The 12,273-nt window shown below is 48.8% G+C and overlaps 3 protein-coding genes across 3 annotated transcripts; 1 reads left to right on the top strand and 2 right to left on the bottom strand.

The window, feature by feature from the left end:
• Nucleotides 1-102: 102 nt before the first annotated feature.
• VC83_08745 (uncharacterized protein) lies at nt 103-989 on the bottom strand (the record flags this gene model as incomplete). Its single annotated transcript, XM_024472288.1, has 3 exons — nt 103-236; nt 298-655; nt 963-989. 3 exons carry the CDS (start codon nt 987-989, stop codon nt 103-105), a joined length of 519 nt encoding a protein of 172 aa, XP_024320362.1.
• Nucleotides 990-1,297: 308 nt separating this feature from the next.
• VC83_08744 (uncharacterized protein) lies at nt 1,298-5,646 on the bottom strand. Its single transcript, XM_024472287.1, has one exon. It carries the CDS (start codon nt 5,525-5,527, stop codon nt 1,991-1,993), a length of 3,537 nt encoding a protein of 1,178 aa, XP_024320361.1. The 5' UTR covers nt 5,528-5,646; the 3' UTR covers nt 1,298-1,990.
• Nucleotides 5,647-6,356: 710 nt separating this feature from the next.
• VC83_08743 (uncharacterized protein) lies at nt 6,357-7,657 on the top strand. Its single transcript, XM_024472286.1, has 2 exons — nt 6,357-6,562; nt 6,618-7,657. Exons 1-2 carry the CDS (start codon nt 6,403-6,405, stop codon nt 7,466-7,468), a joined length of 1,011 nt encoding a protein of 336 aa, XP_024320356.1. The 5' UTR covers nt 6,357-6,402; the 3' UTR covers nt 7,469-7,657.
• The last annotated feature ends 4,616 nt before the right edge of the window (nt 7,658-12,273 follow it).

The raw sequence follows: 12,273 nt of genomic DNA, 5'->3' as shown, positions 1-12,273 counted from the left end.
ACGAGCATCCTATCTCATCGCAAAGCTATGTAAAGTATGCATCGTGAAACATCGCGAAGAGTCACAACAGAGCGACACGAAGAAGCACAGAGCAACCCCCCCCTAATCCGAACCGTACGTATCCTCATACGCCTCCTCGACCTCCTCCCTATCACTACTACTAACCGAGCTCCCATCCGCCGTCTCATGAGGCAGTTCTCCCTGCATCGGTGCGCGATGTTCGTCATCATCATCATCTGCAGCAAGACAACCCATTTCCGCCACCACCAAAAGCTGGAAAAGGCAGGGTAGACGTACCGAGAGCGTTCATGAGTAGCGCACCGCCGATTGCGCCAGCGGCCAGGCCACCAGCGGCCCCCATCATCATCTTCTTCTTATCGTCCTTTTTCTTGTCTTTGTCCTTATACTCGCCCTGCTCCGCATAACCACTTTGATCATATCCGCCCTGCCCGGCATACCCAGGCTGTCCTCCATACCCTCCCTGCCCACCATATCCGGCATCATAACCGCCGCCGTGGCTGTTGTCGAATCTGCGAGCACCTTCATCGCCATGTCCACCATACGAAGGGGGGGATGTAGGAACCGTCCACACGACTTTGCTACTCGACAGCTCTAGGTAGACCCACTGCGACCCAGCGGGGTCCCAGAGCGCGGACTAGCCCTGGGGGAGGGAGGGAGTGGTCGGGATGGGCGCGCTTTGGGGGTGGGGTGGTGCGCTGTATTGGCCTGGGGGAAGGGCGTCGTATTGGTGATCTTGAGGAGCTCCGTATTGGGCTTGGGGAGCTCCGTATTGGGGTTGAGGTGGTGCGTATCCGTTATTGTCCACAGCTGAAAGATACGCGGAGGGTTAGTGATAGGCATTTGTTAAAGAGTTGCATGTCGCACGCTGCGTTGTATTATAGGGGTGGGTGTAAAGGTTGTGAAGGGTAAGAGGGGTAAGAGGGGTAAAATAATCAACTTACCTCGCTGTTGATCGCCCTGAGGTTCATCCTTGGGCGTCTTTTCATTGCCCATAAGGTTTTCGAAGTCCTTGGTTATCTTTTAAAGAATTACATGGCTGATCTATTGTTTCTGCTGTCTTGTATTGTGGTTATGTGACGAGATGTTGATGTTGTAAATGTTAAAGAGACGAAGGTGGGGGGTTATGGCAACTGGCAACCAACTTAGCAGGATACGCATCATAACAACTGTACTATGCGCTTCTATGCATGGCATTTGCGGTATTTGCGGTGTTTTATTCTCGCAAACAGCGACACCTTAAACTGAAGTAGTTTAAAATCATAGAGTGCTTCCCATTCCCCAATGTTGCGAGTGAGTAATGTTAATACAGTACACCACCCTATTCCGAACCCCATCACTCCCCACACTCCCAGAATAAAGCAGAATTCTCTCATACCTAACCAAAAAAACGCCCCCGTCGATCCAAAGGGTTCTACTATCCGATCACTCTCATCCTCTGGGACAGCTACCCCTTTAACGCCCTTTAACGGCGTAAACAGCCTCGAGCTTTTGCACTGTCTATCAACCTCATGCGCTTCCCAAGACTAGGCAGACCCAGCTGTGAGATTGGTGGCTGGTTATCTGAATGTACAAAATTCTTGGTATTTCGACATTTTGTCACGGGAGGTTCGGGGATCACCAAATTAAAGGGGTCGTCTGCGTACTGGCGGGGGATACTGGGCGAAGGGAACACGGAAGCAGCACGGCTTTGCGGTGAGTTGGCTCTGGTTACGATGCCAGTTTCGGGCTGCATTTGACTGCGGCTCAAGCATCAGCCATCGTATTCATGAAACCCACACGCAAACCCCACCCAAACTCGCCGAAAACACCCCCGAATGAGGCTCAATAAACCCAAACAAGGACGCTCCTGATTGTTATCAATGGCCTGAACCATTGCTGAAGTTACTAACCCCAGGCATCCCGGCCTTCAAGTGAAATAAACCCCCAGAATCCCCGTACACCACACTCCCATCAACGCAACCAGACCACCTCAAATTGACATAGCATACCTGTTGTCAGGGCCAAAAACAATATATACGCAGAGGAGCAAATAAATGAACGCAACACTAAACCCAGCCGCCAGAGTAACCAGCCTCTCATCCGCTGGAGAAATATCTCCCGCACCCCTATGTTGGCGAGATCCCGCCGTTACATAGACGCGCTGCGTATCGTTGCTACCATCCGACCCTTCATCATCATCACGAACTCGCGCTGGGGTTGTGATATGAGGCGGCCACTCAAATATCTGGCCCGAGTTCTCCCTCTCGCCGTGCAAGAACTGCATATGGTGAGCTTCTTCGTAGCTGATGCGGTGGCGCCGTACGATGGCCCTGTTTGGTTTGCGACGAGGCGTGATGTATTCTATTTCCGACTCCATCTCGTCATCTGCTTCATGGGCGCCATCCATGCTTGTATGGACCCTGAGAGCTCTTGTACTATATTGAGAAGTAGGGAGTCCACCAGAACCCTGGGAATCGTCACGACGTGGTACTCTCATAATGAGAGAACTTCGACGAGGCTGGATAGGTGGGACGTTATGCTCCTTGACAAATCTTAATATTCTCTCCTTGCTCAGCTCTCGGTCCCTTGATCGGGGTACGACTGTAGCTCTCTTACGCATGTTCGCAGCGAAGGTTGTTTTGTACGGCGACTTGCGGAGGGGCTTGACTCCAGAAGGTGTGTAACAATCTGCATTGATAGGCTTCTTGCGGACCCCGATGGAGGCCTCGGATCCTGCATCCCGAGGCGAGGTCAATGCGACTTTATCGTTCAGGAGATAACTAACGATGCTCCGCTCTGGCTCTGGAGACTCCAACGTCGTCACCACTCCTGTGGGGAATGGCGCAGTACTCGTGACTGGCAATGCACCGGGCATTCTCCTGGACATATTGTCGACATTGCTGCTGCGTAAATTAGACGCCAGAGGTAGAGGATATTTTCGCATTGCACCGTTTTTATCACTACCATAGGAGACTTTTTCGAAACGGGATCTGAGGTCACTTGTCTTAATAGCACCATAACCCTCTGAGCCACCTGGCTGGATATAACGTGAAGTATGTCGAATTGGGGATCGCCTTGCATGGGCTTCCACTCTCCCAGTTATCTGCTGTTGCGGCACAACTTCTGCAACATCTGCATAATGAACTTTATGAGCAGGGTAGAGAGCTTCATCAAGACGCTTTTCAAGATTTTCAATCATCATAATAAGCCTCTCCGTATCCTCTGAGGCTCTCTTTCGAATAGAACCACTGTGACTTGCATGCTTATCATATGGTATAAATCCAGACATGGCAACTTCTCTATTGAGCTTTACATCGCTCTTTCGCTTGGAAAATAGAGTTGTAGACTTATCTGTGCCCTTTTTGTGAAACGATAATATCCCTTCGAACCAATTTTTTGGACCTCGCGTCTTTTTTTCGGAGATGGCAGACATTTGCTCATCAGTCGCGGTTGAGTTTGTTTCATATTCTTCTGAAGTTGCTTCTTTCAAAGCCAATAATTCCTCGGCAGAAACAGTGTTCTTTGAAGAAGTATTTGAACGGCCAGTTCTGAATCTGCGTGAAAATCTTTGCAGCTGCGATGATTTAGATGGCACCTTTCTCTGCCTAGCCCTCTGCTGGGAACCTATTTTCGTGTAATCTATTGCACCAGCTCTCCGAGGAGAGCGACGAGCGAAAATATTAGTATACTGCGAAGTTGGCTGTTTGATATTGGCTGGTTCCAAGGGAGATTTGGGTTCTGGAGGTTGTGTTAATTGAGCTGTTCCTTTCTGATCTGCATCTTTCACGTATTGATTTGAAGGTATAGCGTCAAATGTACCGTTTGAATCCTCTTGGTGGTATCCTAATCTCTCATATCTGTGAGTATCGTCCTCACCACGAATAAAAGCTGCGCGAATATCAGACATCAAAGAATGTGATTCCGGTTGACTATATATCGATGACGATGCGGATTTCGCAAGTAGTCTTCTCTTATATGGTGGCCACCCTCGTTTTGACATATTTGGCTGTTCTAAAGTACCCGCTTTAGTAGCCACGGCCTCTGATGAAGAAATTGCCTGAGATTTGTCTGCGTGTTGTTTTCGACTCCCACGCACTTCGGGCTCACGCCCTATTGATTTGATGGCTGTAGAACTTTGGAGATCCGAAGATGCCACCGATGGCTCAAGTGGACGTGGGCTTCCACGCAAGTATTCGCTCCCCTTTCTCGCAGATTCTACAAAAGAGCTCGCTGTAATCTTTTGATAGCCCCTTTCCACCGGTTTCTCTTCCCTGGGCGTTGTCGATATTGGCTCATCAGAAGCATCCTCATAAATAGATTCCAATGTCGACGGCTCGACAGGTGTTTCAGTATTATAGCTGTGCATAGAAGCGATGCCATCATAACTTGCTCCAACAGGATGTAGTTGACGATCTTGTAGATGGTTGGTGTTTAGTTTATCACCTCCTGGATGCGGGGCGACAACATCGCGTCTAAATGCCAACTCGCGATCCGTAGGAGAATTTCGAACATGCGCAACAGCTGGCATCGCAATGTCCCGTGCAGCCCGTGCGATGTGGTCAACCTCTTGGCTTACGCTTATGGGAAGATGGGGCAACACTGCTGGAGCCGGTCGAGCTGGAAGATCCTCTCTATGTATCGGCGGTTTTCTCCGTAGCGTTTGTCGATTTCGATGGGCGGCCTCTTGCGAGAAGTGTGAACTAAACGGGGATGGTTCTGCCGACTTCGACAGTATTGACGGACTTGAAGTTCCCCCAGCTTCTACTTCCGCCACTAGTGCCGAGGATGGCAGAGATACAGAAGATGCCAGCCCCAGTCTTGCAAGCACATTCAAGTTGGTAGGGTTCACCGGTTCGTCATGTGCCGATATCCGTTCAGCTATAGATGGCGGGATGTATCCAAATCTGTGGCTACCGGTCTCACGACGTGTACGGGGCCATGGTCTTTCGTATTGCCTACTGCTAGAGACGGCTTTGACTCCAACCGCGGCGGTCTCACCCCTATCCAGGTTGTCTGGACCCTCAGAGTTTACATCATCGACTGGGTTTGATGCCTCCGGCTGATAAAAGAACTTCTCGTCACTTTGTTGGTCCGGATTGCGCGCCAAAATTACCGATGAGGTTTCCTTTTCAACATTCTTGGGGTCATATAAACTGGACTCCTCTCGTTGGTGGGGATGCCCGGCCAAGCTGGGATTCGGATCCGCCAGCTCTTCGCTTTTGCGCTGGAGGGAGTGGCCTGGGGACTTGTCTGTGATTTCAAATTTTGGACGTTCGAACGTTTGACCATGCTGGCTTAGATCCCCAAGTGGGTGGCTGTTTGCGGCATCATTGACTGAGATATTATCGGAAACAGCCTCAGTCGTTGCTGCATTGTCAATTTTAGCTGGCCTGCGAGGGCTTGATGAATAGAAGCTTTCAACTCCATCGGCTCGTCGATTTCGTCTGCTCGGCAGCCCCCATGAGCCCTGGCCTCTGAGAAGACGTGTTCCCAACGCCTTGCCCTGATAACTCGGAGTATCTGACATCTAAACTTGAGAGGGCTCAGTGTCTCCAGTAATAGCGAAAGGTGGGGTTGTACGGCAGAGTCCTGGACAATTTTCGAACGAACCTGACGTAAACTCTGCCCAAAAATAGGATAGCGAACGCAACAATCAGGACACCTATCATATCATCAGAGTAGGGCCGGTATTTTGCCGGATGGTCGCTCAGGCGCGAGGGGTGAAGGAAATCTGATGGTCTGGCTGTCCGGATTGGAGAAGAGCGTGATCGGACAGTCTGTAAAAATGTTTATAGGAATGATACATCTGCCGTAACAATGGATATAGGATAGATGTACCAACTAGGAAAAGAAATTATAGGAGTAAAAACGAATAGTATATATACGAGTAATGATGCTGTTGACGATGGAAAGGATTGTGAAGATTTGGAGAGAATCCGTGACACCGACAGGAAATTCAGACTTATCTGATATGGATCAAATGAAATAACTTGACCAACATGGTAGGAGCTACCGGCCTCAAAATGAAATAGCATGGCGAAGAATGTAAGGAAGGAGCAAGCAAGCCCTTCGCTCTTTCCTTCCCAAGGTGCTCTCCGTGGGCATACACGATGAAATCGACCCATTTCCAACATAATTGCCTACCATAATTGCCAGCATCTGAAGCACTTTGTGAACTATCAAAAGCCAAGATAAAATCCAGACCGAATGAAGTTTGATAAAATGGTTATGTTATATAAGACTTCTGGAACAATATACTCGCAAGGCTACAAGCAGCGGAACGATGGACCCGTTCCGAGCCGAAGCCCCAATTCTTCTGTCATCCATCATCCTTGTCACTGCGGGGTAGCAGCATCCCCAACTTCAGTCCGACTCAGTTGTTTCCCAACTTCACAATTCTAAATGCGCCAATTAGTAAATCGTGCTTTGAGAACACTTCAATCATACCCATTAACCTCGACCTTCCAACCATCTCACAACCGAGCATATCAAAAAAGCCTATCCACTATGTCCACAGTCCTGAAGCAACCCGTCAAGCTTGCGCTCGTGCAGCTCGCAAGCGGTATGCAAGCCCCCGCTCCTCCCCCCAGTGCAAAATACTAACACCACCTCCACAGGCACCGACAAAGCCGTCAACCTTGCCAACGCGCGCACACAAGTCCTCGCCGCTGCCTCCAAGGGAGCCAAAATCATCGTCCTCCCCGAATGCTTCAACTCGCCCTACGGCACACAGCACTTCCCAAGCTACGCCGAGACGCTGCTCCCCTCCCCGCCCACACCCGAGCAATCCCCCTCCTTTCATGCTCTCGCCGCTATGGCTAAGGAGGCAAACGCCTACCTGATCGGTGGTTCGATCCCCGAAGCTGACGCGGAGAACACGTCTGCCGCTGCTGGTGTCCCTAACAAATACTACAACACCAGTCTTGTCTTCAGCCCGTCAGGTGCCCTGCTCGACACCCACCGCAAGGTGCACCTCTTCGACATCGACATCCCGGGCAAGATCACATTCAAGGAGTCCGAGGTGCTCACAGCGGGGTCTCAGACGACGATTATCGATTTCCCCGAGTACGGGCGCGTAGCGGTGGCCATTTGCTACGACGTGCGGTTCCCCGAGCCAGCCATGATCGCAGCGCGCAGGGGGGCGTTCGCGCTCATCTACCCGGGTGCGTTCAACCTAACGACCGGTGCGCTGCACTGGGAGTTACTCGGCCGGGCTCGGGCGGTGGACAACCAGGTGTTTGTGGGGTTGTGCAGTCCAGCGAGGGATATTAGCGCGGGGTATCATGCGTGGGGGCATAGCATGGTTGTTGATCCGTGGGCGAAAGTGCTGGGGGAGGCCGGGGAGGGGCAGGAGATCGTGGTTGCCGAGTTGAGGCCGGAGCCGCTGGAGGAGGTAAGGCGGAATATACCCGTGTCGACGCAGAGGAGGTGGGATGTATATCCGGATGTTAGCAAGGGGAGTGAGTGAGTGAGTGTAGTGTAGTACCCGGGTAGATGGGATTGCCTAGATGCGCAATTTAATGTACCCTTAGCTGCATCGAGTGTGGAACCGGACATACTTGAGAATCTTGAAACGGAAGTCGCTTGTCCAAACTCGGAGGAGATAGATCCCTGATATTGGATTATATCACAGGCTCAATATGCATCTCCCATCCCATTTCAGTCTCCTGAAACTCTCATGTCAGCAGGGGAAAGCATCAAAGCGAAGACAAGACCTAGCCCCTCCCCAAAAAGAAACCCCATAACCACCGCCGCCTGAGAAGAGAAACAACCAGTCAAACTGACACCCACGGCTAAACCCCTCTGCTGCCAAACCTGTAACCCGAAATGACGACCGAACAAACAGACTATTCAGCACATACAGTGCAGCACAGCCGCCACTCCTCGCCGTCAACTCCTTCACCTCGCCATCAGACCTGGATACATCTACAACTATTTTCTCAAATCGACAAATGCTCACAACTTTTCCCCCTAGACCCTAAGGGCTCTACTTCCAGTCAATTAACGTTGAAGTGTATGATATCACTTGCAGCGGTAGTATAAGTATCAAGTTGAGTTGAACAACAGTTCACTGGAATATGTGTTGTATTGTTGTTTTGAGTGAAGCTATCTACAGAACTATTTGTGGGTGGTCCGCAACCCGATTCGGTTGGCGAGCCACACGCCCAACCAATCAGTCTGAGCAACCTCCTCCTTCAACACACCCCTTTGCATGACTGAATTGAGGCTATTCCCATTTCCTAGGCTGTGATCACCTTCATCTGAAGCTGCTGTATGAACTTCTCATGTTGTGTGGCGGGTAGCGGCTTAGTCAATCCATCTGCTACCATGTCGGCTGTTTCCACATACCAGAGGTCAATTGACCCGTTTTCAATGTGCTCCCGAATGAAGTGGTGCTTGACATCGATATGCTTGGTTCTCTGGTGGAATTTGGGGTTTTCGGCCAAGCTTAATGAGCCTTGGTTGTCTCCATAGATCTTCGTAGCTTGAATGTCATTTCCTGTGTACATCATCTGCTTCATGATCTGTTGTAGCCATAGTGCTTCTGACACTGCCTTTGCGAGTGCGTAGTACTCTGCTTCTGTGGTCGATTGTGCCACAGTCTGTTGTCGCTTTGAAGTGTGTGAAATCACACCTCCGGCAAAGAAGAAGGCATTTCCAAGGACCGATTTACGGTTTGCTTTATCGCTTGCATAGTCTGACTCACAGTATCCATGGAGCTGCGTATCGCCTTGCATGCCATATTCGATTCCAAGCATCTTTGTGCCTTGTAAGTACTGAAGGATTCGATCTGCTGCTTTCATGTGAGCTGGCGAAGGATTGGTGAGGAATCTGGACAGAACAGAGACTCCATATGAGATATCTGGTCGAGTCTGGACAGCGAGGTACATGAGCGATCCAATCTTCAATCATAGAGTTCAATTTCTGCGTGTGAAGCCTTGCCTTCAAATGGGATCATGACTTCTACAGCTCCTGTAGCCACAGGTGTGTCCACTGCCTTGCAATTCTCCATGCCATAGCGGTATAGAATCTTTGTGACGTATGCATCTTGACAGAGGGAAATTGTTCCTGCCTCTCTGTTGCGTGTGATCCTCACCCCTACAAAGTATGCTGCTGGCCCAAGGTCTTCAATTTCGAATTTTTGCATCGGCTCCTTCTTTAGCTTTTGGATTGTTGTGATTTGTTTGCCAATGATGAGCATATCATCCACGTATGTGACAATTAGGATTCCAGTCTCTTGATTGCAATATACGCTATAATCGCTTGCACATGCTGTGAATCTGAGTCCATAAAGTGCCTTTGCAAGCTCTCTTTGCCAAAGTCGAGGCGCTTGTTTCAATCCATAAAGTGCCTTCTGCAGTTGGCACATCCAATTTGGCGCATTTTCCAGTATGCTACCATTGACTTCCCAGTCTGGTGGAACATCCATAAAGATTTCTGTGTCCGTATCAGAATTGAGGAAGGCTCCAACCACATCCGCTTGCTCAATTTCAAGTCTGAAAAATGCTGCAAGTGCAATTGCAAGCTTCCAAGTGGTGGTTTTGCATACTCCTGCGTATGTCTGATCGAAATCTATGCCTTGCTGCCGTCTGAAACCCTTTGCAACCCATCGAGCTTTTCGTTTCGTAATTAATCCATTTTTGTCTCTCTTCGTTTTAAGAACAAGCTTTCCTGGGAGCACCTTTGCATTAGCTGGTAGTTGTGATCGCTGCATAAGCTTCCAAGTGCCCTTGTGTGTAAGGTTTCAATATTCTTTGTGAATTGCAGCTTGCCATTCTGACCAGTCTGCTCGTTGTTTTGCTTCTTCAATTGTATTCGGATCATCATAGATTAATGTCTGAGCCCCTGCTATGAATGCTGCAACGAATGCAGAGCTCGAATTCTGGTTTTGTGACTGTTGAGTGAGCTTCATAGCTTGCAGTGGTGGCTGTTGTGGTTGATGCGGAAGCTGTGGTCGCTCGCGGGTTTGGTTGCGGGTGACTCTGTTAAACTCAGGTTTTGGAGTGTATACATTTTGAGTTCTCCTCACTGTAACAGTCAGTAACAGCTCTGTATCTTCATCATCAACTTCTTGGTCTGATTCATCAAGCTCTGGTTCAGGTATGATTGAGTTTTCGTTATCAGTTTCAATTTCTGAATGATGCTCTTCATCCTGGGTTTTGGAGACTCGCTGAATTAGCTGTTTATCATAATTCGTCTCACCCCTGGCTCTATAAGGCAGTGTGATAGATGCATCTTCATTATCATTTTCAATTTCGTCCTAGACTCTGTTGAACTGTGTATTAACCATTTTCTGGAATTTGAGGAGTGCATTGTATGCACCGCTTTTCGAGTTGTGGAAGTAAGCCCAACGGACTGTGGTTGCCTTTTCTGTAAAAATGGTTGCATACTTCTTCCTTCCAATTCCTTCTGGCTCATGACTGTTACGATTATAGCTTACGGTTGTTACGGTTGTTACAGTTGTTACGGTTGTTACGGGTGCAGCCTTAGCCACCAAGGCTACAACCGCTAAGCGGACAACTGTATATTACGAGGAATAGCCTCACCTTCCTTCCTTCCTTCTTCTTCTTCTTCTCTCTTTAGATTCAATCTAGCTTATTATTCTCCGGACTGGCTTCTTGACCTCCGTGACCATCGTAACATAAGATTGAATCTCACCTTTCTTTTGCTCTCTGAGCCTGAACCTTGATACTGAAATTTGAATTCCCTTCTTTGGAAACCCTACAACCATATCCTAAAGTCGATTCCAGAACACCACAGAACACACCAGAAACACCAGAACACCACAGACGTCACAGATCAGACCTTTCACAATGCTCCCTCGACAAGGAATATAGCTGTGAGGGAAGTGCGCTCCTCTCGAGTGGCTCCTACAGTCGACAAACTGCGCAATAGGGCCTTTGGCGATACGAGTCTGATCTACTGAATACAAAAACCGAAAGAATAGCAAAGCTGCTATGGCACACACAGCCAAAGAAAAAGCCAAGATGGCTGACTGAAACCCAGAAGACTATGAGTCTATAAATGAGAAAACAACCTTGGCAGATGAGTCTGAGAAGAGAGATGAACTTCAAGATGACTTCCTCGAAGCCCAAGAAGATTTCAAGAGGATGGGCAAAACAGCTCAAGAAAGACACCAGTCTATACTATCAAACGGCCACCAGATGAGGAATTGGAATGTCAACACCTACACTGAATTCCAAAAGCTGTCACCTAGCAGCCAAGAGTATGCCTGGTCAATGTTGAAAGCCATTATGAAGGACTACCTCATCGTCGGTCAAGCTTCTGATGCTACTATTGCAGAGCGAAATGATGCTATTCTACAGCTCCAAGAAGAAATTCAAGACAAGGATGAAAAGATTACTGAACTGCAAGGCATTCAAAAATATCTTGAGAATACAGCTCCTATTCGCAATGCAGCACCTCGCCAGTCTGCTCGCATTCCGGATCCTCCTATTCTTATGGATGGGATTGAACCAGCTTTTGAAGACTGGGTTGTGAAGATCTGACTCAAGCTGGAAGCCAACATTGACCACTTCCCAAATGACAAGATGCAGATGAGTTATCTCCAAAGCAGACTAGGAGGACTCGCAGTTCGCCATGTGAACCCAAGGCTTCGCATTACCTCACCAAACATTCTTCAGTCAGCAGAAGAAATCCTCCAACTCCTCGAGAAAGCGTTTAGCGACCCTGATAGGAGACGCACTGCACAAACTGAGTATCACAAGTTATACCAAGGCAAGAATACCTTCACAACATTCTGGGCTGAATTCCAGAGACTCACTGCAGAGCTGGACTACTCAGAAGAGACCTTGCTTGACGATCTCCAATTTAAAATCAACCAAGGCATGCAGAAAGCCCTTGTTGCAGAAGTGGGAGCTACCACTATACATGAATTCGCGAAGAAATGCATGCTTGTGGACCAAAACCTACAGAGAATTCAAGAAAAGGAGAAGAGAATGAAGCCACAGCCATTCGCCTACCAGAAGCAGAGTGGCCAGAGCCCTACTGCTAGTACTGCTGTTGAAATAGTGGCACCACAGAAGAAGCTCTACCGCTCTCCCCACCAAGATCCTGAGAAAGAATCGCCCATGAAGCTTGGCAAATGCTTCCATTGCCATGAAAGCGGCCATCGTGCTCATGACTGCCCTCAGAAACAGAAAGGCAGACTCAATGAGATCTCTGATAGTGAGGATCCTACCCAGTATGAGTCGGGAAAAGAATAGCCTCTAGAAAAGACGTTGCTAGAGGTTCTACAGCAAGAATTGCCTC

The sequence above is a fragment of the Pseudogymnoascus destructans genome, assembly GCF_001641265.1.
Source record: "Pseudogymnoascus destructans isolate 20631-21 unplaced genomic scaffold scaffold_27, whole genome shotgun sequence".
Lineage (NCBI taxonomy): Eukaryota > Fungi > Ascomycota > Leotiomycetes > Thelebolales > Thelebolaceae > Pseudogymnoascus > Pseudogymnoascus destructans.
The sequence above is the reverse complement of the archived record's forward strand: the minus strand, read 5'-3'. Positions and strand labels throughout refer to the sequence as shown.